This window comes from Meleagris gallopavo, chromosome 8 (genome assembly GCF_905368555.1).
Source record: "Meleagris gallopavo chromosome 8, MGAL_WU_HG_1.1, whole genome shotgun sequence".
Taxonomy (NCBI): domain Eukaryota; kingdom Metazoa; phylum Chordata; class Aves; order Galliformes; family Phasianidae; genus Meleagris; species Meleagris gallopavo.
In genome coordinates, this window is record NC_139411.1 from 20289638 (window position 1) to 20316456 (window position 26819).

General features: G+C 35.9%; 1 protein-coding gene across 2 annotated transcripts in view; it reads right to left on the minus strand.

Moving 5' to 3' along the window:
• Positions 1-2265: 2265 nt before the first annotated feature.
• The window catches only part of BTAF1 (B-TFIID TATA-box binding protein associated factor 1), a 43553-nt gene continuing 18999 nt past the window's right edge, over positions 2266-26819 (minus strand). The window contains exons 9-38 of one of the 2 annotated variants that reach the window (XM_085229364.1): positions 26660-26749; positions 25394-25489; positions 24982-25158; positions 24302-24442; positions 24048-24172; positions 22549-22669; positions 22369-22473; positions 22002-22151; positions 21222-21364; positions 20880-21054; positions 20196-20399; positions 18063-18489; positions 16892-17082; positions 15496-15649; positions 15297-15406; positions 14548-14749; positions 13853-14001; positions 11644-11796; positions 10858-10979; positions 10419-10586; positions 10161-10238; positions 9952-10081; positions 9195-9336; positions 8661-8791; positions 8073-8198; positions 7182-7334; positions 6392-6603; positions 5334-5493; positions 4568-4738; positions 2266-3858 (exon numbers count right to left, since the gene is read on the minus strand). In XM_085229364.1, coding sequence (XP_085085490.1) covers positions 3712-3858; positions 4568-4738; positions 5334-5493; positions 6392-6603; positions 7182-7334; positions 8073-8198; positions 8661-8791; positions 9195-9336; positions 9952-10081; positions 10161-10238; positions 10419-10586; positions 10858-10979; positions 11644-11796; positions 13853-14001; positions 14548-14749; positions 15297-15406; positions 15496-15649; positions 16892-17082; positions 18063-18489; positions 20196-20399; positions 20880-21054; positions 21222-21364; positions 22002-22151; positions 22369-22473; positions 22549-22669; positions 24048-24172; positions 24302-24442; positions 24982-25158; positions 25394-25489; positions 26660-26749 — 4653 coding nt within the window. In that variant the 3' untranslated portion in view covers positions 2266-3711. Of the gene's footprint in view, positions 3859-4567; positions 4739-5333; positions 5494-6391; positions 6604-7181; positions 7335-8072; positions 8199-8660; positions 8792-9194; positions 9337-9951; positions 10082-10160; positions 10239-10418; positions 10587-10857; positions 10980-11643; positions 11797-13852; positions 14002-14547; positions 14750-15296; positions 15407-15495; positions 15650-16891; positions 17083-18062; positions 18490-20195; positions 20400-20879; positions 21055-21221; positions 21365-22001; positions 22152-22368; positions 22474-22548; positions 22670-24047; positions 24173-24301; positions 24443-24981; positions 25159-25393; positions 25490-26659; positions 26750-26819 lie in introns of those variants that run through there. The other variant, XR_014884692.1, reaches the window with a different exon arrangement.

Sequence of the window (26819 nt, forward strand, 5' to 3'; positions counted from 1 at the left end):
GTCTGGAGAAGAGGAAGCTCACGGGAGACCATATCTCTCTCTAAAACTACGTGAAGGGAGGTTGTAGTGAGTTGAGGGTCAGCCTCTTCTCTTGTGTAACTAGTGATAGGGCTAGAGGGAATGGCCTCAAGTTGCACCATGGGAGATTCAGGCTGGATGTTAGGAAATACTGCTTTTCTGAAAGAGTGGTCAGTGCTGGAATGGGCTGTCCAGGGAGGTGGTGGAGTCACTGACACCGGAAGTGTTCAAGGAACATTTGGGCATGTTGAGGAACATGGTTTAATGAGAACTGTTGGTAACCAGTGGTTGGTTGGACTGGATTATCTTGTAGGTCTTTTCTAACCTTGCTGATTCTGTGATCTTATTTGTATCTGCACTGTGCTAGGTAAAGTTGAACTTTGTTTGGCCCTGTGCTTATGATCACATGCAGTCCCTCCTTAATGCTGTTTGCTTAATAAGGTCAGTATTAAGTGTCACCTCAAGTCGTTACCAAACATTTTACTCCAAAGAATTCAAGCCTTCCTCTGACAATGGATTCCTCTGCCCCATTTACTTCTGCTGCCAATCATTAGAGTTTCTGAATTTCTCACTTATAAATACCTTGTGAGATGAATTGATACTATAGCATTATGTCTTGGTCCTCCTCTGTAAAAGCAGTGAAAAAAGAAATCTTTATAACTTGATTTCCTGATAAGAAGAGTCAGAAACCAGTTCTTGTACTCAGTACTCTGAAAATTAACAAATCATCCTTCCAAGAGACTTCAGTTTTAAATGGTTGGCCTCATAGTTCTAACTTCTTCCAACCAATAGATTACATTTTACTGAAATTGTATTTAAAGTACTGTACCTGTTTAAAATAGTTTGTGCAGTGGTACTGATAGATGAAGCAAGAGATTATCAAGTGATGTTCATGTGTGTTGGTTTGTGCAGAGGCAGTGCTGACTGGGTACAACTTAAAGAGATACAAACATGCAAGTTTACATCTCAGTTTATGTACAAGAAGCTTATGAAATGGCTTAACCTTAGCATTAGTCTGTTGTTGTCTTGCATAATTATTGCAGTTTTAGCATTAAAAAAAAAAAATGAAAAAAGGAAAAAAAAAAACAAACCAAGAAACACCAGGCTTCCAATGAGACCCTTACTAGGAAAGACAAAAATCAACAGTCCTTATTCAGAGGGTGTTCACAGAACTGTTTGCCCAGAGAAGGTGCGGATGTCCCGTTCCTTTTGGAAGTGTACAAAGCCAGGTTTGATGAGGGTTCATCAGCCTGCTGTAGTGGGAGGTGATTCTGCCTACGGTGTGGAGGTTGGAACTGGAAGGTCTTTGAGGTCACTTCCAACCCAAACCATCTGGTGATTCCATGTGCTCCCTGCCCAAGTAACTTGTAGAACCATGGGGTGGTAGTGAAATCAAGGCTATTAGTAAGTTTAAGCATGTCCTTAAATCTAGTAGTTTTAAGGTAAAATGCAGGCTTATAATAGGAAATAATAGGAATCTGCTATGATGGACAAAAAAGATTAAGCGTGAAGTAAACTGAATCATGAGCATACATACCTTGGAACGTTAGCATCATCTTCAGCAAATAATACACTACAATAGGGGAAAAGCTGTAGAGCAAAATGTTTTAGTGCTAAGAAGCTGACATATTTGAAGCTTTTATTTCTATTCTATCCTAGCTGTATACCCATTAAGCAGGTGGAGTGTAGTTAAAGGCATTCCAGAAACCTATTTCTTTAGTTTTGTTGTAAGTGAATCCAGTTTTTACTCTGAACCCTCTGCAGTCCAAACCAGGTCATGGTAAATGCTATGTTTTTTTTTTTAATATCGCATCCAAGAGAAACGTTGTTAAAAGTATTATGATTGCAACTTCAGGAGGATAAATAACTATTTTATAGTCTTTTGTTGTCTTTTCCCCCCACCAAGAACACTGCAGGAACTGAACAGTTTACTTCTACTGCAACTAATAAAGTCCTGCTGAAAAACATAGTAGTATGACTAATAAAGAACCTAGTACGTTATTATTTCTGGGCACTGCCATGAGATTACTGCACTAGTTTATCTTAAAGTACCTAGTATTCAGTTTCTCTGTCTCTCCTCCTTAAATATTAGAGTTAGAAGCACAACAAAAATAGTGTGTGAAGCATGCAGTTAAAATGAATGTAATGCTATGATTCCAAAAACCCTTACTGTTTTGGCTTTTTTGTCTATTCAGCCACAGCGAAAGTCATCTGTACAGAAAAAAACAAACATGCACATACACAACATACAAGTTACATATTCCCAGTTTTATTTTCATGGAATGCTAATTTAGTTACAGTATGGCAGTTCATAACTATTGAAATGTGACATTAATTCATCTCCAATGCTGCAGAACAGTCTTGATTTATATAGTTTTAAAACAATCTTATTTTACATAGTTGAGGTCTCTGGTGGTTTTTAAGCTCTGATGCTTAAGCACACAGCAAGCTACAAACCTTAGGTTTTATATTTATACATATATTTTTTTTTTTGTATTCAGACAACTGCTGTCTGCTGTAAGTTATCTATAATTTAATATTTATAAAAGTGCATATACTGGTACATATGCACATCTAGAAATGCACCTTTGCTACTGCCTCCCTTTTATAAAAAGCTGCTTAACATACAGCCGTATTATTCTCACTCACTTCTATTAAATCCTTTACTATCTTTATTACATGATCTTAACTATTCAAGTCCCTCAAACTGGATGTAGGTATTTCTATGTATATGTTTTCCTAAAGAAAAAAATCTGTCCTATTCCTTTAAGAAGCTTTAAATCATGCATCAATTTAGTAAACAGTCACTTTAGCATGGATTTTAAAATCCTAGACAGTGTAAAATCTACTTCTGGAAAATGTCTGTATATTTATTTTCTTTTTAGTTACAAAAAAATATATAGGATTGAAACATACTGAATACATGCATCTCTCCGAGTGGCTATATTCTAGCCTTATAGATAAATTAAAAAAAGTACACCCCTCCTAAAAGGATGCAAAAATGGCCTCAAATAGACCATTACCTGTATTTAGTATAACTCATTACATTAAAAAGTTCAAGTTGGCTGTTCTCTCAAGATGGTGTCAAAAGACTGAAGAGTGTATTTATACTCAATATACAAAGGTGGGTGCACATACCTAGTGCCATTTAATTACTCTGTACTTTCAAGGCTTCTAGGCTTTGCCTCAGGTGATACAAGTTCTGAAATGATCTGAATGAAAGTTTAAGTTGAATTCTTTTAATACATGATAAAAGCAAGTTGTGTTTAAAAGAAAAATGTACACGGAACAACCTAAAGTTCTCACTGAAACAACTGTACAGAACTACTACAGATACAGAAAGAAATAATAGTGGACTTACTTCAAACAGAAGTAACACTTGATAACATTTGTAAAAACCTGCTTTGTTTTATTCTTCTACCAAGTTAAGAATTTGCAGCCATTTGGAACAAGTAAGATTCAAACCACCTCACAATGCTTACATTTAAAGTTATTCTATACAGTGCAAATGTTTAAGACAGAATAACTCCCCAGTGAGACAGGTAACACTACTCAGTGTCAGCCTTTTGAAGATTCTTCAATAAGTCTATTTACACATTAAGCTAAAGGTTCACTATATATGCTTTGAAGTTTGCTGAATATCAGCAGAAAAAATTGTGAACTAGCAGCAGTTGTGTTACAAATATATGATGGTTACTTTAATGAATGCATAAAGTTTTCGAGGCTGTATTCAGTGTCATACTGTTCTTGATCCCACAGTTCTCCAAGGTTTTCGAGCACTGACTTCATTGATGCTTTCCCAGCAGAGGTAGAGGTATCAGGTTTTTCAGTTTTTCCATCCTTCCAAAAAATAATAGAGAAGAATGTTTTCAGGAATATCTACTGATCATAAGCATGTATTCTTAGTTTTCCTTTACAAATTATTCCTAAAAAAAATTCTTTAAGTCTGATGATTGGAAATGTTGGAGCAATTCCAGAAGAGGTCCACAAAGATTATCAGAGTGCTGGAGCACCTTTCCTATCAAGAAAGGATACAGAAGCTGGGCTTGTTTAACTTGGAGAAGTCTCCAGGGAGACCTCATTGTGGTTTTCCAATACTTGAGGGGAGCTTATAAGCAGGAAGGAAGCAATTTTTTTACACAGTCTGATAGTGATTGGATAAGCAGGAATGGCTTTAAAGTAAAGGAGGGAAGTCTTAAGTTAAATTTCAGACAAAGTCTTTATTCAGAGCGAGGTGAGGATTCAGAGGAACTGCGGATGCCTCATCCCTAGAAGCATTCAAGGCCTGTGTGGATGAGGCCCTGGGCAGCCTGATCTAGTGGGTGGCAACCCTGCCCATGGCAGGGAGGTTGGAACTGAACGGACTTCAAGGTCCCTTCCAACCTAAGCCATTCTATGATTAATTTGGGAAAATGCCTTCCTCCTGTTTTTCAGAGTTATCTGCTATTCATTATTCCACTTTAAGTGTTCATCTGAAGTTCTGCAATTCCAAGCTTTTCCCCAGCTTTCTTCTGGTTTTGGTAGCTATTTCTAAAAAATGTTCCTTTACCTTGTCAAGAGTGAAGAGATCAAGAAGCTGTTCTGTTCCCATGCTCTGTAGGCTTGCGTTTTCTTGGCTGATCACTGTATTAGCAATGTTCATTTTGAACTTCTGAAGACCCATAATCTTCTCCTCTAGAGTTCCCCTGGTTATCAGGCGATACACATTAACAACACGTTTCTGAAAGAGTAAAAACAACAGTTAGCTAAAAGAAGAAAAATAACAGCTTCAGTATTCAAGAAAGTGTGATCTTTTACTATCTGTCAAGGATGGCTGGGAAGTAGTTTGGTATACTCTTGGGTAATTTTATAAGTTTGACTGCTATTAAGAGAAAAGAATGAGTACACAGCTATGCTAGCACACAGTAGAGGCATCTGCAATATCTGTGCTGAGGCAGTTAGGAATGTTGCTGTTTGTCATAACTGTAGAGACTGTAACAACTAGTCACTTGTTCCCTGTCCAGGCATCAGAGAAGGACAATTCTATGTGGCTTCCCTTTAGTACCTTCTTTTTGTTGCATTTGTTCCTCCACTAAAAGATGATTCTCTCTCTGGATGCTTCTCAGCAGCTCAGTATGGAAAAGGGGATCATACAAAGTTGGGGAAGGGATATGAAGGTAGACCCTTCAACATCTGACATTTGTAAGAAAGCAGTGACTGAAAACTAGGTGGAAATCCCTAGAAATCACTTTGTGTGCTACAATGTTAATCTTATCCAAATCTGAAGAAACAGGAGCTCAGCACGAAAAAATATGGGAAAATGAAGAGTTTTTCACCTGTCCAATACGGTGTGCCCGGTCCATGGCTTGCAGGTCTCTCATTGGGTTCCAGTCATGTTCCACAAACACTACTGTATCTGCCCCTGTTAAGTTAAGTCCCAATCCACCAACATGAGTGGTGAGCAACAGAACATCTATAGATGGGTCATTGTTAAACCTGAAAAAAAAAAAAAGGAAGTTAAGCATAGCTTCCACATTTTAAGGATGGAAATATGAACCTCAGCTGCCTGAGGTTCTTCTGTTGATCTAACACTGAATAATTAAAAAAATGGAGTAATTTATTACTAATTACTAATAAAATGAAATAAAACTTGCAGTATCTAAGACATCTACCCACTAGCAATAAAAGTATTTGTACTGTTGGTCCTAGGTTAAATAAGTTGAGCAAGTCATCCAAGTAAATACAGGCATAAGCAAAGTTATACATCTCCTTAAAATTGTTTTCCAACTTCTATCCCTGATATTAAAATTAAGATAGACCTTTTTCCTATATTAACACATGCCAGTAATGTTGGGGTTTGGTTTTACTTCTATTAATACAGGAAAGAGCCATATTAAGTATGAAGTAAAACATAGCTCTTACATTCCCATATGCCAATTTTCTATATCCCAAGTCTCTTAGGGTTCTTCATAAAACTGTAATAATCTCCAGGTGATATACAGAAAGGATAGCATAGAACACCAAGGTCATTTGCTAATTTATGCATTTGTTTTCATGTGCCAGTTGTTATAAGGGTAACCACATACTTTTGTTTTGACTGCAATTTGATGTCTTTACTCAGGTTATAGAGAAAGAATAGATATTAGCAATTTTCTTCCTCAACGTTGTTTTTAAAAAGTCATCCAATTACTTTAAAGGCAGTACTTAAGTTCTGATGCAGACTCTAGCTATTCACATACGCTTTCACAGGCGGAAATGATGGCATTTTTATTTTTAACTTCTTTTAAATATAAGTTAGACAGTGATGGCCTTGCAGTACAATGAGGTGTCAGTTACAGACCATAAATAACTCACTGCAGTTGTCTTTATATCAGTCATGAATGAATATGCTTACTGTGAAACAATGGAATGCCTCTGGCCAGCAGGTATGCTACCATCTAATCGTAAATAGGTGACTGAAGGTAACTGAGGTCTGAGAAGGTCATGCTCTACTATGTCCAGCATGCTCTTAAGTTGACAGAAGATAAGTATCCTGTGTTGGGCCACAACAGCTTCTGTACCACTCTCTGAAGATCCACCATTTCCCAAACCACAATCTAGCAGCAGCTTTAAGTAGAAGAGCATTAAATTAAAGCATATCAAAGTGACAGTAGATCCCATGTAAATTCTGATATGGATAGACTACCAAAAGTAGAAGAGAAACCCAATAAACTACAAAGGAAGTCTGTGACAGCTATTCAGATGACAGAGAAAAGTCTATTCTATAGACAAACTACAAGTTTTCAAGATTCATCAGAATATTCGTTTTCTTCATTTTTCTTTATTTATAGTAGAATTTGAAGTCTTTAACACAACCTAATTTTATCAAACTAATAACCTCCAGTATAGTAAATCAGAATAAAGCTGCAATGAGAAGGCCAAGAGTAAGAAACAGAAAATAACTACAGTTTCTTACAAGGCAGCAAAATTTAATGTAAAACTCATTACTTTCTGTTCCACTTCCAATTTTGGGTTTTCTTGTCTAAACAGCAAAATAGGGCATAAACTTTAAAAAGAAACCCCTGGACTCTATTTTATCTGTTACTTAACTCACATTTTAAGATCAGTTTTCAGATTGATGGGATCTTAAAATCATAAACCATAGCATAGAGACACATTAAGGCACAACACATAAGTCTACTTACTTGTTTTAAAGCAGAAAGCTTAGGTGCATGTTGGATATCTCGAAGGGATGAATTATGAGCTGCAAGTTGCTCTGTAATTCTTTTATATTCTGGATGCTGGGTTGTTAGCACTAGTGCTGGATGGTTGCATAGCTTCCGTAAATATTGCAATGCCTTTAATTCAATTTAGTTCAAAGAAACTGTTAGTAACAATGTAGTCACAGCTGTATAGAAGCCACTTAGCCGTATTCCACAAGTTAGACTGGTATATTTTCATTTAATTAAATTTACCCTTTTTGATTAAGAAAACCTATATTTTAGACTGCATCTGTTACTGTTAGGGCCATAATGATCTTGGTTCTTGTTACAAAGATGACCGTTTTCTACATCTATGAGAGCAGAGAACAGGTGAGAGGCATAGGAGCTGAGCAGAACCCTTTGAGAATTATTGCTTCTAGATAACTAAAGCTTAATTTGCAGTTCTGTAAGACAATGAACCTTCCCGTCTAACCTTAAGGTAACTGTTTGGTTCATGCTTTGCAATCTTAATTTTGCAGTGTAAATGATAGAACTAGAGGGTACTAACTTAATGTTTTGTACTCTCGATAATCATTTTTGGTTGATAGCATAATGTAAGATCCACAAAATCTGAATGATAGTAGAGTAAATATTATTAAAAACAATTTGAAGTCATATTTACATCACTGTTAATACACTGTAACATAATTTAAGCATAATAGCTATACATCATCTTCCAGGCAAATTAATAAAAAATTCTAAATATTTCACTTACACAACTATAGGCATACAAGTTTAAGTTAACCATAATAATTTTTTCAGTTTTAATTAAACACAAGTATAATTACCATAAATAAGTGAACAAGTTAGTGAAAATTGGAAAATAAATTATACCTGAAATACATGACCTGTAGCTTTGAGCTTTGGTTTTTCAGTTTCTTCACGTAGTGAAATTGAAGAAACTGTTTCATCAATGTCACATTTGGCACGAGACTTGGCAAAGTCTTCATAAAGCTGAACCTGTAGAGCATGTTCCAGACAAAAGAATGAGTATGCATTTTCCTCACAAAAAAGGAAATAACATTTTTCCAAATTTAATTTCAAGTTCAGGTTCTAAACTATTGGAAAACAAGGAAAGCTATTTTATAGGTAGCAGAAGATCAACATTAATAGTGTAATCACTTGCAAGTGAATTTCTTTCAGCTTGTAAAGTATTTGTTAAGAAAAAGCTACAGATGCCGACAAATTGTTCTTGTAGAACTAAGCCAGAAATTAAGGTAAAGTGCAGTCTACTGGACTGCACGTACATATCAATATTACTAGGATTTTTTTTTAGTCTTGTGGCTTCAGAGAATGTCAAGAGCTGATATAAAATTGACGTTGTAATACAGAACTGCTTGTTCTTATCTCTATGCTGTAAAACAAACAAAAAAAAAAACAAATGAACACAACCTAAGCTTCCAGCTGACTTCTTTAACATACCTGTAAGGGACTGAGAACACAGTAATAATCTTGAATAATTTTGGGTGGAAGATCTTGCAGTACATCCTCTTTCATTCTCCTTAGCAAGAATGGCAGAACTTGGCGGTGCAGTGCTTCCATTGCAAGAACCCCTAGTGAAGGGGAAGGGAATGGAAACAAGTTAAATTTTGTAGAAAAGAGAATCATAGAATGGCCTGGATTGAAAAGAACCACAATGATCATCTAGTTTCAACCCCCTGCTATGTGTATGGTCGCCAGCCAACAGACCAGGCTGCCCAGAGCCACATCCAGCCTGGCCATGGATGCCTCCAACCTGAGCAATTCTATGATTCTATCTGTTTAAAACCATTTCCCCATCAGCCCATATAAACAGTTGTTAAATACAAATAATTCAAAACATTCAGAACACAGAGAAAAACAAAAAACCCACCACCCAAAAAACCAACACTCTTAAGTTGGAATTGACTGCACTTCAGAAGTTCCTGTTTGAAAGGAAAAAAAAAAACCCACAACCCTTAAGATTTTGATCCTCACCAGCTTCTTGTTCACGACTGGAGCTTCGGGCATCTCTACTTGCCAGTATTGGTTTGCCATAACGAGCTGCAAATTGGCGTTCAGTACCCAAAAATCCTGGCATAAGGAAGTCAAACAATGACCACAACTCTAAGACGTTGTTCTGAACATAAAAGAAACAGTTGTTAAATTCCTTTCAGAAGTAATGAATTGTTCCAAGTTATCAGGAACACTTCCATACATACTTAATGCTTCCAGGAGAATATTCCAAAGGTTCAACACAATTCTGAACTCCTGAAACCCAGGGGCTCTTTCATCAGTTTAAATTACATAATCTTCAACACTTAAGCGGATTTTCTACAGTATCTGATGTCGTAAGCCACATCCTCAGTTATGCACAACAAAATCTAGGAGATTCCACTGGTCTCAGTCTTAGATGGGATGGATATTCCAGACATAAATCATTAGGACAGAGCTCAAACTGTGGAGTTCTTTAAATCAAGATTCCTGTTAACTTCACTTGAGGCATTAGTAAATGCTCTTTTCCTGCCCCCTACCTTAACAAGTGGTAGAGAGTCTTTGAAACCCACACTATCGTGGCTCTATATGTAGGCATAATGGAAAAGAAGATTTACTTTCAAGCACTTACTAATAAAAAGCTTATTTTACAGCATGTACTTGGAACGAGAGAACTCTGATCAGCCATACAATAAAACAGAATGCAAAATGCTCATTTCTACTACTCACCAAGCTCCTTAGAAAAAAGGACAGCAGTTACCTGAATTGGTGTCCCAGAAAGAATTATCCTGTAATTGGCAGTCAGCTGTTTTACTGCTTTTGACAGTTTTGTTTTTCCATTTTTTATTACATGGCCTTCATCAAGAATGCAGTAATTAAACTTAATATTTCTAGAAAATAAGAACATAGACTTAAGTAGTATTTAATATTCTAAGTTATTAAAACCTCAGAAAACAAAGCAATTCTTACCTGAAGAAATCAATGTCATTTCTCACAACATCATACGAAGCCACTATGAGATTGTGCCTTTTCACCTGATATTGTAATCTTCAGGAAAAAAAAAGACATCGTAACTGAAGTGTCCCTTTATATTATTGCAGCCTTAGAAGTACCACCATACGTTTTACCATGATCACAAACTCTGTTTCAGTAATCAAGTGAACTGCAGAATTTGGTATGATATTTTACTGTGCCTAAATCATAAATATAAAGTGCAAAGCGCATTACCTTGCTCTCTCAGTAGGAGGTCCTGTATAGTGCAAAGGATTAAGATATTCTTTGGAGCAAAATTTTCCCACTTCATCCACCCAGTGTCCTGTGAGTGTAGGAGGACATACCACCAACGAGGGAAGGGGGACACTGTCTACCAGTTTTGTTCTTGCATATTCTTGAGCCCTTTAAGAATATCAAAACAAAATTTTGTTGTTGTTTTTCCTCTCCTGGAGGTGGTGGAGGTTTTATTCTGTGATTTTTTTTGTTTTTGCTGTTGTATTTTAAAAAACAGAATCACAGAATAGTTGAGGTTGGAAGGGACCTCTAGAAGGAAGGGTCATCTGGTCCAACCCCCAGCTCAAGCCAGACCACCTACACCTGGTTGCCCAGGATAAGAAATCATAACCATAAATAAAACTTGTTCAAGTCCTCATGATAGAACATTTAAGCTCACCTGAGGCAATGATCACCTGCAAGAATACAAATGGACTGTAAAGTTTTCCCTAAGCCCATATCATCACAAAGAATTCCATGAAGTTTGTATTTATTGAGAAATGCCAGCCAGTTCACTCCATCCTGAAATCAGAAAATGAAGAAATACCTCAGAAGTATAAAAAAAAAAAAAAAAGCAGCCTTTGGCTAGCTAAGCTTCCTTAAAATAGCCGTGTATTCCATTACTGTCACTGCAAAATGATGAGTTCATCTTCCCACCCCACACTGCTTACGTACACATGCAAACTCCTAAGTGCAAGTGCAACTAACTGGTGCATCTAACAAGTGCTTAGTGTCCATAAGTCTAAAAAGAGATCCCCATAAATGCATCTGCTAGATTCACTCAAATCAGAGGGGAGAAAGAGGTAGAAACATAAAGTAGCCAAACATTATAATGAAGCCTGGCCTTGCAGTAGCAAGCTGCTGCAGACAGCCTTAGCAAGGCAGACCTCATTGGCCACTGAGAAAAATACGTAAGGAGGAAGGAAAAAAAAAAGGAATTAGTATAAATTGAATTAGTATAAATTAGTATAAATTAGTATATATATTGCTTAATTTGGTCTTCCTCACCCAAGAGTCAAAAATGCACATTGCTCAACTAATAAGAAAATAATTATAATTTAACAAAGCTAACAAAATACAAACAAACAAAAACACAAAACAACATACCTAACACCCAAACAACCTTCCCATAAAACCCTACCAGACTGGAAATTACCATTCTTGTTAAAGAAGTACAAGCTCTCACCTGCTGGTATTTCCTCAGCTCTGCTTTGATTGGTACTGGAATTTTATAGTTTTCCAATTTTTTTCCATCTAACAATTGTTCCAGAAAGTGGCGTTCTTTAGCTTTCATTCGAATTAATTCTTCGGACATGTTTGGTGGATCTGGTATACCTGCCTAAAATAGTATTTTTAAAGCAGCAATGTTAGGGCTGTGGTACTTAACTCTCACACTGATGAAATAAAACCTCATATTAGCTTGGATATTTTAAATAAACAGATGGCAAAGATCTGCAATCTTTTCAACTTTATATAAAATAAATCCAGGGAATTTTACAGGTCGGCTTTTAATATTTAATTTCTTTTGCTAAGTGACAAACAAGAACAAGCATCTCCTAAAAGGAAGCCAAATTGTGGAAATAAACAGAAAGGATAAAGAAAATTAAAGCAAGCACATCAACTTTATCAAAACTCCACAATTACTGAACTTTTTTTTGTTTTTGAGGTTGAATTAAGATTCCTTAAGTCAAGTATCTCACCATAAAAAAAAATTTACTTCCATATTCTACTCACTGCTCTGTTTCTACTGACTTCAACCCCATACAGTTATTAATTTAAATTCCTTCTTTGGCCTCACATTTAAAATCATTAGCATTCAGAAGACTGCCTCTCAAAACAATACCAGTATTTTCTCTCATTATTAATCTACTTCATATGACTAAGCTTGTATATTTAATACACAAAATCTGATACCGAATCTCCTTATCTATTAATCAATTCATATTAAGGAAGTTCTTTATTTAAGTAAGTAATAAAACAAGTGTTCTACATTTTGAAGAGGTACTCACTAAATTAACACAGCTTTAAAAAATGTAACCTACATGTATTCCAAAGTACTGTATTTACATGGATATGAAGAGAACTGTGTGCTGGAATGAACAGCAGCACACCAGTCAGCTCGTTTCCCTAGAAATTCAGTTCTGCTGTGCTCATTTTCAATTTGAACATTTCAGTGTAAGCATACACGAAGTGCTCCTTCCAAGGCAGTTTCTTATTATCAGATTTTAAGGTTCTATTACACTAAATTAAAAATCAAGACAATAACAGATACGAAACCTATTAAGCTAGTAATACTTTTTCATTTAAAAAAGGGCATATGAATTCTCAACTGTCTTCTATTACCATCTGGTGGTGAAAATCAGTTACTTGGAAGCTGTGAAGTGCAATGTTAAAACATGTTGGAGGTCTGCAAGTTTCAGGAAGAGTGATAAACAGAAGCAAATTACTGCTTAATTACCGCTGGATAATACTCATTTTGCCAAAAGCTGTGGAATTTGTTTTCTTCTGTTTAGAAGAGCATCTTAGTTTCAGAAGGGATGGAATTATTTAGTTCAGCATGTTTGTTATGATGCTATATTTTTGGTTCTACGAGAAAAACAATGTTGATAACACCCTGATGTTTACAGTTGCTGCTAAGCAGTGTTGTACAGAGCCAAGACCATCCCAGGAAGCTGGAAGGGAAAAGAATTAGAACAGCTGACTTAAACTGGCCAAAGGGATATTCCATACCATCTGACATAATGTGGAGAGTTTTGAAGAGGGTGAGAGTCCATCTGTCTCTTCCCCTGTTTGAGGGGCTAGCTGGGCATTGGTCAGGAGGTGGTGAGCAATTGCTTGTGCATTACACATTACATGCATTCATTTATATATACCTTCACATACATATACACCTTCATATATATACAAATGTGTATAGTACATTCACATATAGATACAAATGCATATACATGTGTACAGCATATGTATATAACATATACATATCCTAGTAAATAGTAGAACTCATGGGTTGAGGTAAAAACTTTTTTTTTTTTTTTAAACTTCTCTCCCACATCAGAGTGGCAATCACCATATCCAGGAGAACAAACATACAACTTCTAAGCTGCTTTACACACCAAATTAACATATGCACTTTAACTTTGTGTACACAGATGAACTAAACTTCCTGTAGAGACAATTTTTATTTTAACACTGATTTAGAAAATGCTAGCAAAGGGCTTCGTTTTTCTCACTTTACATTATAAAGAATATATCACCAGTTGTCTGATCTGGACTGAATTTCTAAAATACAGTTATTTATTCAGCATTTAATGAACCAGATGCTTGGGCTTTGTAGCTGATGGAAAAGTGGAGACAAAACAGTTCATATTCTCATTATACTTAGAATTTCAACTTACCTCAAGAGGCATTAGTCTAATTAGTGTTGCGAAGCACTGAGTAGCCATGAAACGTACACTGTCTGTCTGATCGCTCATTCTACCCAGAACTGGAACTACCAGAAGAACAATGTATGGAACAATACCTACGTCTAGCTGTTCCATTACACCTGAATCGTCTATTAAGGAAATAGTGTTTACATGTTCAGCATTGTCTGACATCATTATCCACCTGGCAGTTTCACATACAAGTTATTAATAAATTACTTCAGATGAACAAGATTTCTACTAACAAAGGAACGAAAAAAAATTGTCTGATCTGCCCAACTACCCTTAGGGCCACCCCAGGGAATTCCAGTACTTGGTGCATTTTGGTAACGCTAAACGTTAACTTCCTTATTATTTTTCAGTTCATTTTTTTAAGCTTGTTCTCGGAGGGTAATGTGGTTTTCCACATTCAGCATTCTTTAGAATATTGAACTGCTTCCACCAAAACTTCACTTGATAAATAATGAAGACTAATAATAATAGAGACTAAAAATAATGAAGTATAAATAATGGAAATAAAGTTCTTACATTTGTTATCTACAGGAGAAAAAGAACTTAACATTCTATCTCAGTCCCTTTCCCATTATTTTTAGGCAATGGTTTTTGTTCCTCTAAATTTTGCAGCTGAAGAAAGGCTTCTGCATTTTTGAGTACTCAATCAAGGATACATGCAAGCGCTTCAATTGCACCTTCTTGTTTGGTGTTGTCATCTATTGCTCCCAGCCACGGTAGAACTTGCTCCAGAAATATATTCATTGTTTCCATGGTAGCTATTTTGCTCATAACACCTACACAGCGAGCAGCCATGTGTCTCACTGCAGTGCTAGGATGTTGAAGGCACATACAAAGATGAGGCAAATGCTCAATTAACTGAATAGAGGGTAGGGGGAAAAAAAAAAAAAAAAAAAAGGAAGTTACTATGAGCTATTAAAAAATATTGAATTATTTTAAAGTAAAGAATGTTTAAACCATTGTTGCCTCCACAAAAGTGCTTAAACTGGTTTCTTCACATGACTTCACTGTGCAGAACTGAAAATTTTTTTCAGAAGAAAAATACAATTCAACTTTTAACAATTATTATTCCCCACTACAATGAACATTCAGAGTAACAAAATATTTGCTACTTTAGTAAAAGTGCAAGCTTTAAAATAAAACTTTTAAATTAAAGAGGTGTTTTAACACTGGAAAAAATACAGTACTAAGCACTCAGAACTCTTTATAAAGAATCATTACAGATTATAGATGCAGGTTAACAAATCCTTCCGGCCTGCAAATTTGTCCCAGGCTGGTCCCAATTAGAAAACCTGTCCCATTTTAGAAAAACCTAAAAAGAAGCTGTACAAAACAAAGATCTAAAATGATGTCAATGAACAGACTGAAGTGCTTCATACAAAAAGCTGTTTTTGAACTTCATTACCAGAGGATGAAGCTGAATATCCATTGAGGCTGCTGTTATTTCAAAAACCTGTAAAGAGTTTACTAACTCCTGGGCAGGAGCATCTCCTTTTTCCAGCAAGGACTTTCGATCTGTTAAAAACAGAAAAGGGGTTCAATTTCAGATTAACATGCTGTCCCCATTCTACTGGTCCTCCAACTTTAATTTTAAGTATAATTACCAAAATTATTTATGTGAATATTGTTCCTTAATGAGCCAACCATAGCATCCCAGAGATGAGGCAATCCCTTTGCCATTTCAGCACCAAAATGTTTAGCTATTGTAGATAAGGCAAACTCAGCTCCTCTTCTCTGAACAACATACGGCTTCTGAGCCTGGAATTGAAGAATTTTTAATGAAGTAGTAAAGACAGGATGAAGCGCATCTTGTTTCAAACAAGCTTAATTCACTAAACAAATGTAAACAATGATGAAAACAAAGGTTTCTGTATTTTGTAAACAGACATGCATAATATTCTGTAGAAGTGCTGTCACATTAGTTATATAATGTCAACTTCAGAAAGGTTATTTTCACATTCAGAAGTTGTATGAAAACTTGCTGTGCAGGCACTAAACTGTAAGATTACTTTGTTATTTATGTTAGACAACAACAAAAAACACTCATAAAGCAAAAACATCACTCACACAACCACACTTGATTTCTCTGAATGATGATTATTTTTAAGGAAGTTCCCATCATTACATAGGCAACTGATTTTGATGGTGGCTACTTCCCACACATCCGTGTGTTTGTTTTTTTCTTTACAAATTATTTATTCTTTTTTGCAGGTTAAAAAAAAAGGCAAGTCTTTTATAGCAGCTTATTTTCTATAAATTTGGGAATGTGGCTTTTACTGACAGGGCATTTTAGCACTAAGTTTTCCAATTGATTCCAATTCTAAAACTAAAGGTATTGCCAACATAGAGGACACCAGTAACAGCAACGTGTCAGCACAACTTTCCAAAAGCAGTACTGTATTTGTTATTAACTCCTTCTCCTGCTCCCACCCTCTTCAGAGAGTGAAACTGATACAAACCACTTAACAATTAAAAATAAAATACACAATGCTGTTCAGTAAGTACAGTTCTGACTAGCATCACATTAAATACTTTGGTAGCTTTTTAAGAATAAAAGGATAACAAAAAAGGTTTAGCGCATCAAGCGTGGAACTCAGGTGTACATCCTAAACGCAGCTGAATTTTAAACAGTTTTTCATGCTGCAGAGTTTCTGCTGTGTATCAAAATAATCAAAACTTGATGTGAGTAACAGGACATAATCACAGCTCTATTTAGGAAAATCCATTTGCATGGATTTATATTGAGATACCAATACCCTGCCAAATGTAAGGTTTTTCAGAAGAATTAATTTGCTTAACAACACACAGAAGATTGAAGATATTATCATCACCATTAATTAACATAGGCTGCTTGTCTCACAGAATCATATTTTTTACTTAATTCTCCTGGGGTAAGGATCCTGGGCAACCTTTTTGTAGCACTATTGATTTCAGTGTGTTCAAACTAATAAAGAGGAGGACTGGGCATACAAATTGAAAAATTTGCATTTATAATTTTACCTCATCAAGTTCTGTAGGAATGCTTCCACTGCTGCCAGTGGGGAGGTCTGCAATTGGGGCTTTGGGAGCTTTAGGAGCAGGACCTCTTCGACTCGTGATGGCGAAAGCAGCTTTCTGGTGTCTGTACAGTGTAATTATTCCCCTGTGCTTAGTAACTGTATGATGCATCCCATCTTTGTCAGAGTTGGGTCCTAAGGGAGAAGAGAGAATAGCTGAAAACAATTTAAGCTATGGTTCAAAACGTGGGTGGAAGTGATAGCCACTTACAAATCATCTGCAGATCTCAAAGTGCTTTGAAAACCATAGGTAGGTGTCATTGCTCTCAGGGATGGAAATAATTTAAGTGTAGAGAAGAGTTACTTTGTTAAGAGTGTATTAGAGACTTGGCAAGGAAATCTAACATGTGTACTGCCAGATTAACTCTTATTCAGCAAGAAACAAATCAAGTAAAAACCAGCATAATGTCCTAAAGACTAGAACTTTTTACCCTTTGAAAATAATTCAAGACTTTTATCATGAAACAGAGTGCAGATGAGTATCTTTGAATTTCTTGATGTTTCTACTTAGGCTAATCATCATAATTTTGGATTGGATGTGAATGTATTATTCTACTCTGAGATGAAGGAGTACACGTTAAAAGGAAGTAAAAATCTCTAATGGTCAAACCTGAAATTTGGCTAAAGATTTTATAAATAGCAAGGTTTCAATTTGCATTGCTCATTAAATCCACACATTTTTAGCAGTGGACAGTCACTTTAAGAAACTCCACGTCCACAGCAAGCACAAGACTTTTTGTTAACTTCAAACATTGTCCTCATCTGTTGTCACCTTACAATTAGTCTACAGAACATAACACAAGTCAGACTTTTTCTCCTTCTTTCTGACAAGCTACTTTCTGGTTTCAAAACTGATTCCATTTCAATGAAAAGCTTCATGACATGGATTAGAAACTGATAATGATAGGCGAACAGTAAGTAACTAAAAACTGGAGCTAAGGTATATTACATTAATCTATACACTGTGTGGAACTGCAAGATACCTGAATGAAGTAATTACTAATAAATAAAAGATTGTTGCTGGCATTTTAATATACTGAAAGCAAGATTCACTCAAATACTCATTTTAGCAGTTCAGAGATAAGCACAGATCCTAGCAGTTCTACATAGCATACCTTTTGAATTTTCATTGCCACTCTGAGGCTGTGCAGGACATGCTGCTAGTGGGGTGAGATGTGGATCCACACAGAGGGAGTTGCAGAGATTTTTTATTATCTTGGAGTTGGGACAAGGAGACCTTGTTGTACACTGCTGAAGTAATTTTGCTATGCATGAAGCCACATAGTTTTGTACTAGCGTATTCTCCTCTTTTCTGATAGCTTCCATTAAAGGCTTTATAACAGGATTTAATTTTTCTGGCAGTTGCTGCAAATTCACAACTGCACATGCAGCAAAAGTATGAACTCGCAGATGCAGCACTTGCCACTCTTGATTTGTTTCTGTAACAGTCATTTGGACTTGTTGTCGTTTACTATCCAACTGTTGTAGAATTTCAGGATTCAGAGTAAAAGATGATGTCACTTCATTAAAAACAGAAGTAACCTAATGAAGAAGAGATGAAGTTACAAATTATTTTATTTACTATAAAAAGGGAACAAACTGAACAATGTGGTTTTCATGGCAGAGCATGAGCCACTTCCAACATTCCACAAAAAATCTCCATTTTTACCAGCAAATTACAGGAAGTGCTATAAAACAGGGTCTGGAATCTTGAACTCCAGGTTAAGTGGAAAATTGGGCATATTAAGAACATTTCAGTTCTGTTTACTCCCAAATCTAGAAGAATTTAGATAATTCCCAGAAGGTATCCTATGTTCACCAAATATATCCAGATATTTTAAGTCTACCTATAAGAAATACAATAGGCCAGAAAGGACGTGCAGGGCTCTGCGCATGAGCAAGTTCTATGATTTTCTTTTGAGGTAATGCAGGATGATGTAAAACTTAAGGAAAAAGTCAACACAACGTAGTAGGTGGCAGCACATGCCATATTTCCCATATCCCCCCCCCAGACAGCCAACTACTGTTGCTAAAATTTGTCACAGGAAACAGACTGCAAAGTACAAGAAATCATGGGAACACTGACCTTATTCTACAGATAGGACACGACTCTGAAGTAGGTGAAAAATGTAGAATGAAAAATGGTAACTTTTGAGAGAGTGTTTTGGTGTTTTTTTGTGTTTCTTTTTTTGCGCTTATTTTTAATTGTTTTTTACTTCTAAATGTTCAAGACTTTCAACTATGAAGTGATACAGATATGTCAAGTACTACACATGACCTTGATTTAGGGAATGACCAAGGGACACAGAAAAAGTATATAGGTAGAAGCACAGCATTTTTATATCTAATGCATGGAGAACCATTCTACAAAAAAAGAGCACGATGCATATATTTAGACAGCTACAAAAGAAAGCAAATAGTTGTGGTATGCATCTTATGAAATCTTTAAATCCAAAATGGGTATCTTCGGCATAAGCATGCAGCAGTCAAGCAGCTGTATTGCTAGACTGAAGAGTAGAAAGTTGAGGTATATGAAAACTCCTTTACTTAAACAAAAGCTCTTATGATTCTGTCTAGCTTTTCCTTGGGAATCTATTCAGTTTAGACTGGCTGCCAAAATCCCTTCAACCCATATACGCAATCTTCTATAACTTTAAGAATATGTTGAGATTTCCAAGTTAAGCTACTACCAAAATATTACCATCTAAGACTTTGAACATCCAACATCTTTCTGTAGTCTAATGGTGGCCATAGTGATACAAATCCTAACCTTCTTTTGTTCTCTTCAGCAGACCTACACACCTCTCCCATTAAAGGTGCCTTTAATTTAGGGGTCTCTCATAGAAAAGATTCCATCTTTTACACAGAATATTTTTTTAAAAAGCTCTTCGCATGAACTTACACGTTTATTTGCAAGTCTTTTGACAGTGGTTTTAAGCATTTGCACTTGCATTCTTTTTTCTTCTGTGTAGATTTCAGTAGTGCATCTATCACCAGGAATCAGAACATTGAAAATTTTTTCTCCACTAAGCGCTTACATTGGATTCTAGTTCATTTTTTAAACAGTTGATAAACATCATGGAGGGAGGTGGTGTGTGTGTATGTATATGTGTTACACATCTTATGTCAAACGAAGTATAAAGCTACCACACGATTTCTACGAGTTGCTGTCTGTGTAATAACTGTGCTCAATATGTACAGCAAGACAAGAACAGATTTGGATGAAGAGCAGGCATGTCTCTACTTACCAGATCATTGGCTTGATCTATTGTAAATACGCTGCAGTTTATTCTGTTTCCAATGTCAATGTGTGCATCAGCTAACAATGAAATAAGCTGTTTACATTCATTCTGCATTCGTGTAAAAGGAACAGCAATTTCATCATAATAGAGGTGTTCAGAAAGCACCCCAAGTAAACAAGGTTGCACACAAATCGCCACAGTTCTACATTCCTGTAAAAGAAAAGACAAAACAGATATTTCGTATTTTTGAGTCATCAAGATTTCTTCTGTTCAGTTTTGAGTAATGAACAACAGAATCCAAATACAGAAATTAAGGTACCAGAGAGCCCATTAATATTTTAAACTCAAAATATTAAAGATTATGAACAAAATGTTCAGTCTGTCACTAAGAACTGGAATGACAGTGGAACACAGAGAAGACGTTTATGCTAGAAGCAAAGTTGACACAGATAACATGCATCTCAAATAGATCAATTTGTAGAAGAAATGTGGATGTATTTACTGATTCACAGTTCTGACAGTTGGCATTTAACTACTTAAGTAGCATAATTTACTCCCCCATTGTCTAGCTATCAAGATTTTGGTATTTTAGCTTATCTACTGAAATTTTATTTCAAGCTGAAGTAGCAGATGATGAGCTATGGATTAAGTTAGTAAGTCAAATTTATTTTTGCTGCAGAAACATCCTACCTTTTGCAAGGCTGCCCACTCACAGATTACTAATGCAACACTAATCCTCTGCAAGGCAGATTTAGAATTCAAGTGGAAGAGCAGTAGCTGAGCTAATGATTCAGCTGGCTTTATTTCTTGAGTAACAGTATTTACACCGGGGTCACAAATACAGCAACAAAGTGCTCCCAGCAACCTGACAAAAGGAGAAAGAACATTTGCTTCAATGTTATGATCACTTGTCAATTAATCATTCAAACTGAAGATGACAAAGCAATTTACAAAATTAGATTTTAACAGAAACACTTTAACAAAAAAGATAAGCTGCTTGTAAATATTTTTTCAGTTTTCCAGTAAACTTACTTTGCTGCCATCATCCGAGCTCGCATGACAACGTAATCCCTGGTTGCTGGATCTTCTGCAATGCTGTCTGCCCCAGCAATATATTCCTGAATTACTTCCTTGTTCTGGGTTTGACCTTGACGCAGTTTAGCAGCTGCCTTTTCCTATGGAATGAAGTTGAGAGAGGTTTTAAAATAAATGTGTTCGTAATAGAAAAGATGAATTTACATTCCATAACATTTCCAGTACCCATCATTCCCTGAAAAAAGTGGACTAACTTAAAATGTTTCTTGGATAGCAGACTCCTGAAAGCAGTTACCCATTCTAAGCCACCTCTCCAGTAATACTCTATGGCGCAATTAAATGAAAGATATGGTTCCTTTACCTGAATATTAATATTAACTCTCAACATGTAGCTGAAAAAACTTCATTTTAAGGGAACACAAAGGAGAAATTAAATCTTTTTCAGAATCTTCAGAAATAAATCACTGCTTTTAGACTTGACGCAATCCTACAGCCAGATTTTGAGGAAATCACTACAGATACATAGAACCTCATAAATACTTGTGAAATACAAGATGCACATTGAGCATACTACATGATAATACTCTGAATTCCAGTGGATAACTTCAGAAGAACTATTTTTCTCTACAGAATTAAGGTCTACAAGATAAGTAATATTTACCATTGTGAAACGCAACTCTACTCCCCTCTAACACTTTCAGAACATGGCCATTACTGTACCAGCTAATTACTTTCCTACTTTCCCCACAACACTTACCGAGGTCATATTTCACTTACTTTTGATCTGGTTTTTACTTCTAGCAACATGTTTAAATCAATTGGTAAATGAGATGGCTGCATCATTAAGCAGAGCCAAGCTCCCATCCATGGACAAGCAGCTGCAACCACATACTGAACAGATGCTTTGTTTAGCAGTTCCAGCCATACCTGGGGAAAGAAACAGGGTAAATCATGACCGATTTATATGTGTTTTTACATAAAATCAGATATGTAGAAACTATCCTATTTCCTTTCACTCTGTATTAATGCATCACATAGCCAGACTACAAAATGTGACACAAACAGATTATTCTTTATTGGTGCTAAAGCACAGAGGATATGAAGAGGTGAATACACAAACAGTATACATCTAACTCACAAATACCTTATGAATAAGATCCAGAATTTCTTGGTTGCTTTCTAAGATACAGAACTGAAATATATGTCTCAACATGTCTTGCAGAATTGGAGTCAGCCACGTTGAAGAGCTCTGAAACGATAATTATCATGATTGAAAAGATTCCAATATTCATCATAACGAAATGCTAGTAACTTCAATTCTTACCTGGTCTTGGGTAGAGAGCAGTGTGAATAATGTTTCCAGTGCTGCTTTTCGTACAGAGGATATAGTATGATGCAAGAATGGCCACACACGTGGGACCAACACTGTGAGTGACTGCTGAACACTTGTACATGAAGGGGTGATGGAGAGGCAGCAAGAAGAGGAAAAAATGAAAACACAGTTAATTAGAAGAAAGAGATTATTGCATGTATTAGGTGATTTCAAGTGAAGGATCATATTACTACAACTTAAACGTTTTATAAGTAATTTGAGTTAGCATCATTATTTTTCATGACAATACTGTTGGTTTTTTTTCCTTATAGTATGAAGCGCTAGTTGATTTAAGCATGTATTTTTACTGTGTTGTTTCCTAAATTATTCTTTCTCCTTTGTTACTTTGGAATTTATTATTAGGTATTTATGAGTTAAGATCCAAGGTTATTTTATTTATTATGCATGAACTTGGACATCAACTGATACTGCATGATGAATTACAGATGGGCTTGCTGGTGGCAGAACTGCATTCTTAATTTTGTATTTGTGCTGAAACCAGCTTTGGACATGACAATCATTCAGAATGTGAAAGGCAAGGTGTGTTAAGTTTAGCAGCTGTGAGTTTACCATGTGTATGATGAAAGAACAGGCTACCATGCAATTCCTTTACTTTGAAAATCCTGAATAGACAGAAGCTCAACACCGTCTTCAAACTTAAAGAAGGATTTGTTTTCTTGTTCTAAAAAGCTAACAATTACTGCTTTTAGCAATAACAAACTTATATTTTGAAAATAAAAAAAAGGCCTTTAATATTAGGAGTTAGTAAGGAAGGAAAAAACTTGTCTTTGAAGAAGGGGCAAACGTTATTCACTGTCATACGTAATGAGAAATATTTAACATCTCCCCTCTGCTTTCTCCAGTGAATGTTCCAGTAACTATATATGGCAATTTTTTCTCCTCTTTTTCATTTTGGAACAGAAATCAAGTTCACCCACCACTTTATCTACCTTTATCAGTCACAGAAAGACTTGTGCTATTGATTCAAGTTTCCATGTTCACACTTATTTTGAACTGTTTCAGTAGTCAAGCTTTATGTCCAATAGTAATGTTATAATTGCTGTTTTGCTGTAAATAGTTTGTGTGCTTGTTTGGAATTTGTCAACAAGGAGCAGCTAAGAAATTGTGGAAAGGATCACCATTTAAGTGCAGTTAATACGTTTTACAAAATACCCAATACAACCAGTGGAATTAAAAGCAGAGAAGCAAAAAGACACGTATAAACAACGTCTACAACCTTTTAATTATTTCTGGGCCCACTACTAATGAAATGAAACTATAGGAGCACTGTCCTAACCTTCCCTTTGAGGAAAAGCAAGAGTAAAATTAAAATACTGATTTAAATTACGTATCTCCTTGGCATGTGATTTGAGCGCTATTTTCATTATTCCTATCTGAAAATAACTTGAGATTTATATTGAATAATGAAGTAATACAGATTAAAAAGTTACCTGCATTTGCGGACCTGAGGATAAGTCAGAAGAGAAGAAAGAAGGATCATGATACTGTTTGTGGAAGCCGTCAAGTCATCCAACTCGAGGAGCGCGTCCCATAATGTATTAAGAATGAAAGGTACCTAGGACAAATAAAGAGAAAAGGTTGTCAGACAGAAAGAGAAGAAAATATTCAGCTGCTAACTGTTACATGTTATTTTCTTTGCTCAGTGAAGTTCTAGATCAGAATTGATGGAAAACAGCTCAATTACCTTCTGAGACTGAAGGTGGACCAGGCTTTCCACTACTGGTACTAAAGATGCTGCAGCAACAGCTCGGACATCATCATCCAGATCTTGGAGACCTTCAACTATTGCAGGCAACACTTTAGGCAGTAATGTATCGATCATGTCCTGCCAAAAAGAACAAAAGTATTTTTAAACTTAGAAAACACAGCACACACCAAATAACTAAAAGGTATTCGTTATATAACAAGAACCTACAAGTCCAATAATGTAATCTAAATATTAAAAGGTACCATTCATTATGTAAAATCTAGGTCATAAATTTGAACATTAATTTAGCTCAGTTTTTGAATAAACAAGAACCCAACGTTTACAGAATAAGAACATGAGCTAAACTAAACCTCTTGTAGCACACAGCTATGTAAACCTCACGCATGAAAATATCAAAGCTAAAAAGGCACAGCCTCTATTTATAATTTGTTTTGTGCAAGTAACTATTAACGAGGTTACAATCATATGACACTGCCAAACACCTGCTGATTTCTGCAGCCTGGATAATAAAGTTGCAGTCATACATCTTAACCCACGTGAGATGCAGTGCAAGCAAGGTTGGTTTCTCATATCTATCTCTTGTTCCAGCGCATCCTCATCTTTGAGCAGAGCTTTCTGCTCCAAAGCTCTCTATAGTTTGTCATGAGAGTTATTACCTGACGCACTGCCAAAGCATACTTGATTCCTAGGAGCCCACCATGTCTCACTTCCCATTGCTCCTGTGTAAGCAGCTTCAGGAGAACATCCACAGTTTTATGAACTCCAGTCTCGTTCATATGCTTCAGTACCACTCCCAAAGTCTGAGCACAAGTTTCACGTACTGGTGCTACCACCTAGGTGATGAAAGAGGCATTTCATTATGAACTTTGACTTATAAATTAATGAGTAGAATCTGATGAGCAAAATTGTTATACAAGTTGAAATATGTTTATCTGCTACTTTGTAGTAAGCATCTGTGAGCAGATACAGCAAGCACATGCAGTAGCACTGTACAAAGTGTAGTGAATCTGCTGCACTATCATCTCCTGCAGAAGTCTGCTGATCTACCTGTTTACTCAGACAACTTACTTCATCTGAAACAAAGTCTCCAAATCTGTCTAATGCAAACACACAAAGAAGTCTAATAACCAAGTCTTCCAGCCACTCCTGATGCTGCTGAATCATCTGTAAAAAGAAAAAATGAATATCTGGTCCGTATTTATTCATAAAGGATTTCAGACATGCTTGTGTTCGCTAAATTTATATTTGAAAAGATATCACAATGTATGTTTAAATTGACTGAATGAAGTCATCTTGCACAATTAAGGCAGAAGAGTCAACACTGATTTAGCTCTGACCTGGCTTATCACAAACATTACAATGGTACACATAGTACTTTCATCAAAAGACTGCAAAGCATCATGTAAAGTAGACTGACAACTTTATTACTACGCAGCACACAAAGGTAAGGTCACTCAATCTATAGTAATGTTGCTGTGTTCTAGGCAAATTACAATGTGTTTGAAGAGTATTTAGAAATAAACATGAACTATGATGCAGTGCACTTCTCAGTCAAGTCTCCTCCAGATTTAGGTAATTACATCAAGTTTGTTTTGAGGCTCTAGCATCTTGTTAGAGGCCCAACAGCTTTGCAACTCTGAACCCCAAAGGAGAAACCCCAGAAAAGGAACTACTCAATACTACTCGCACCTTTTGCACCTCCACTGTTCATCTACTAGATTACCATTTCTCTTAAAAATTACCACCTTAATAAACACATCTTTGATCATACTGTGTCCATACTGCATGTGGAATGCACATCAGCCTTTGAAGTGCACAGGCTCTTTCCATAAATAAGAAACTGACGAGATTCTCATCGCAGCGTGTGTTATTACTCTGCAATCTCCAAGGAACAAAAACAACAGGGAAGCAAGGAAAGATAGCAGCTTCTGCTTTCCCTGTACATAAAAAATACTGAAGTAGACTGATCTACATGTGATATATATATCTTGTCATTCTTCAGCACTCTCTAAACCACAAGCTCTCTCTGCTGCTTTTACTGCCCTATCAATGTGAATGAGATTCACTGTTAATAATAAGCAAATCATCACTCTAAGAAATTATTTTTTTTTAATTTTCCTTTTAAATACATGGGAAGTATGTAAATACTTTTGTGTATAACATTTAATCAGTTGAGGTGGTGATTTGATCCAGATTGTTTGAGTTGAAAAATTTCATGGTTTGTATTCCCTCAAGATGATCAATCTTCTGCATAGCTTAATTATTTTAAGAAGTCAGTTTAATAAATCCAATTCAAGAAAGTTACATATTAAATTTACATGACTGGAAACCCACCTCTTCTAATGAGCTGTCTCCCATTTTACCACCACTTTTACCATGAGCTTTGAGTATCTCTCTCAGTCCAGTACCTGCACCATGTCGAACCTAGAAAAGTAAAATAAAATGTCAGTTTTAGAAGATTTAGGAACAGAAGGAAAAAAAAAAAAAACACAAA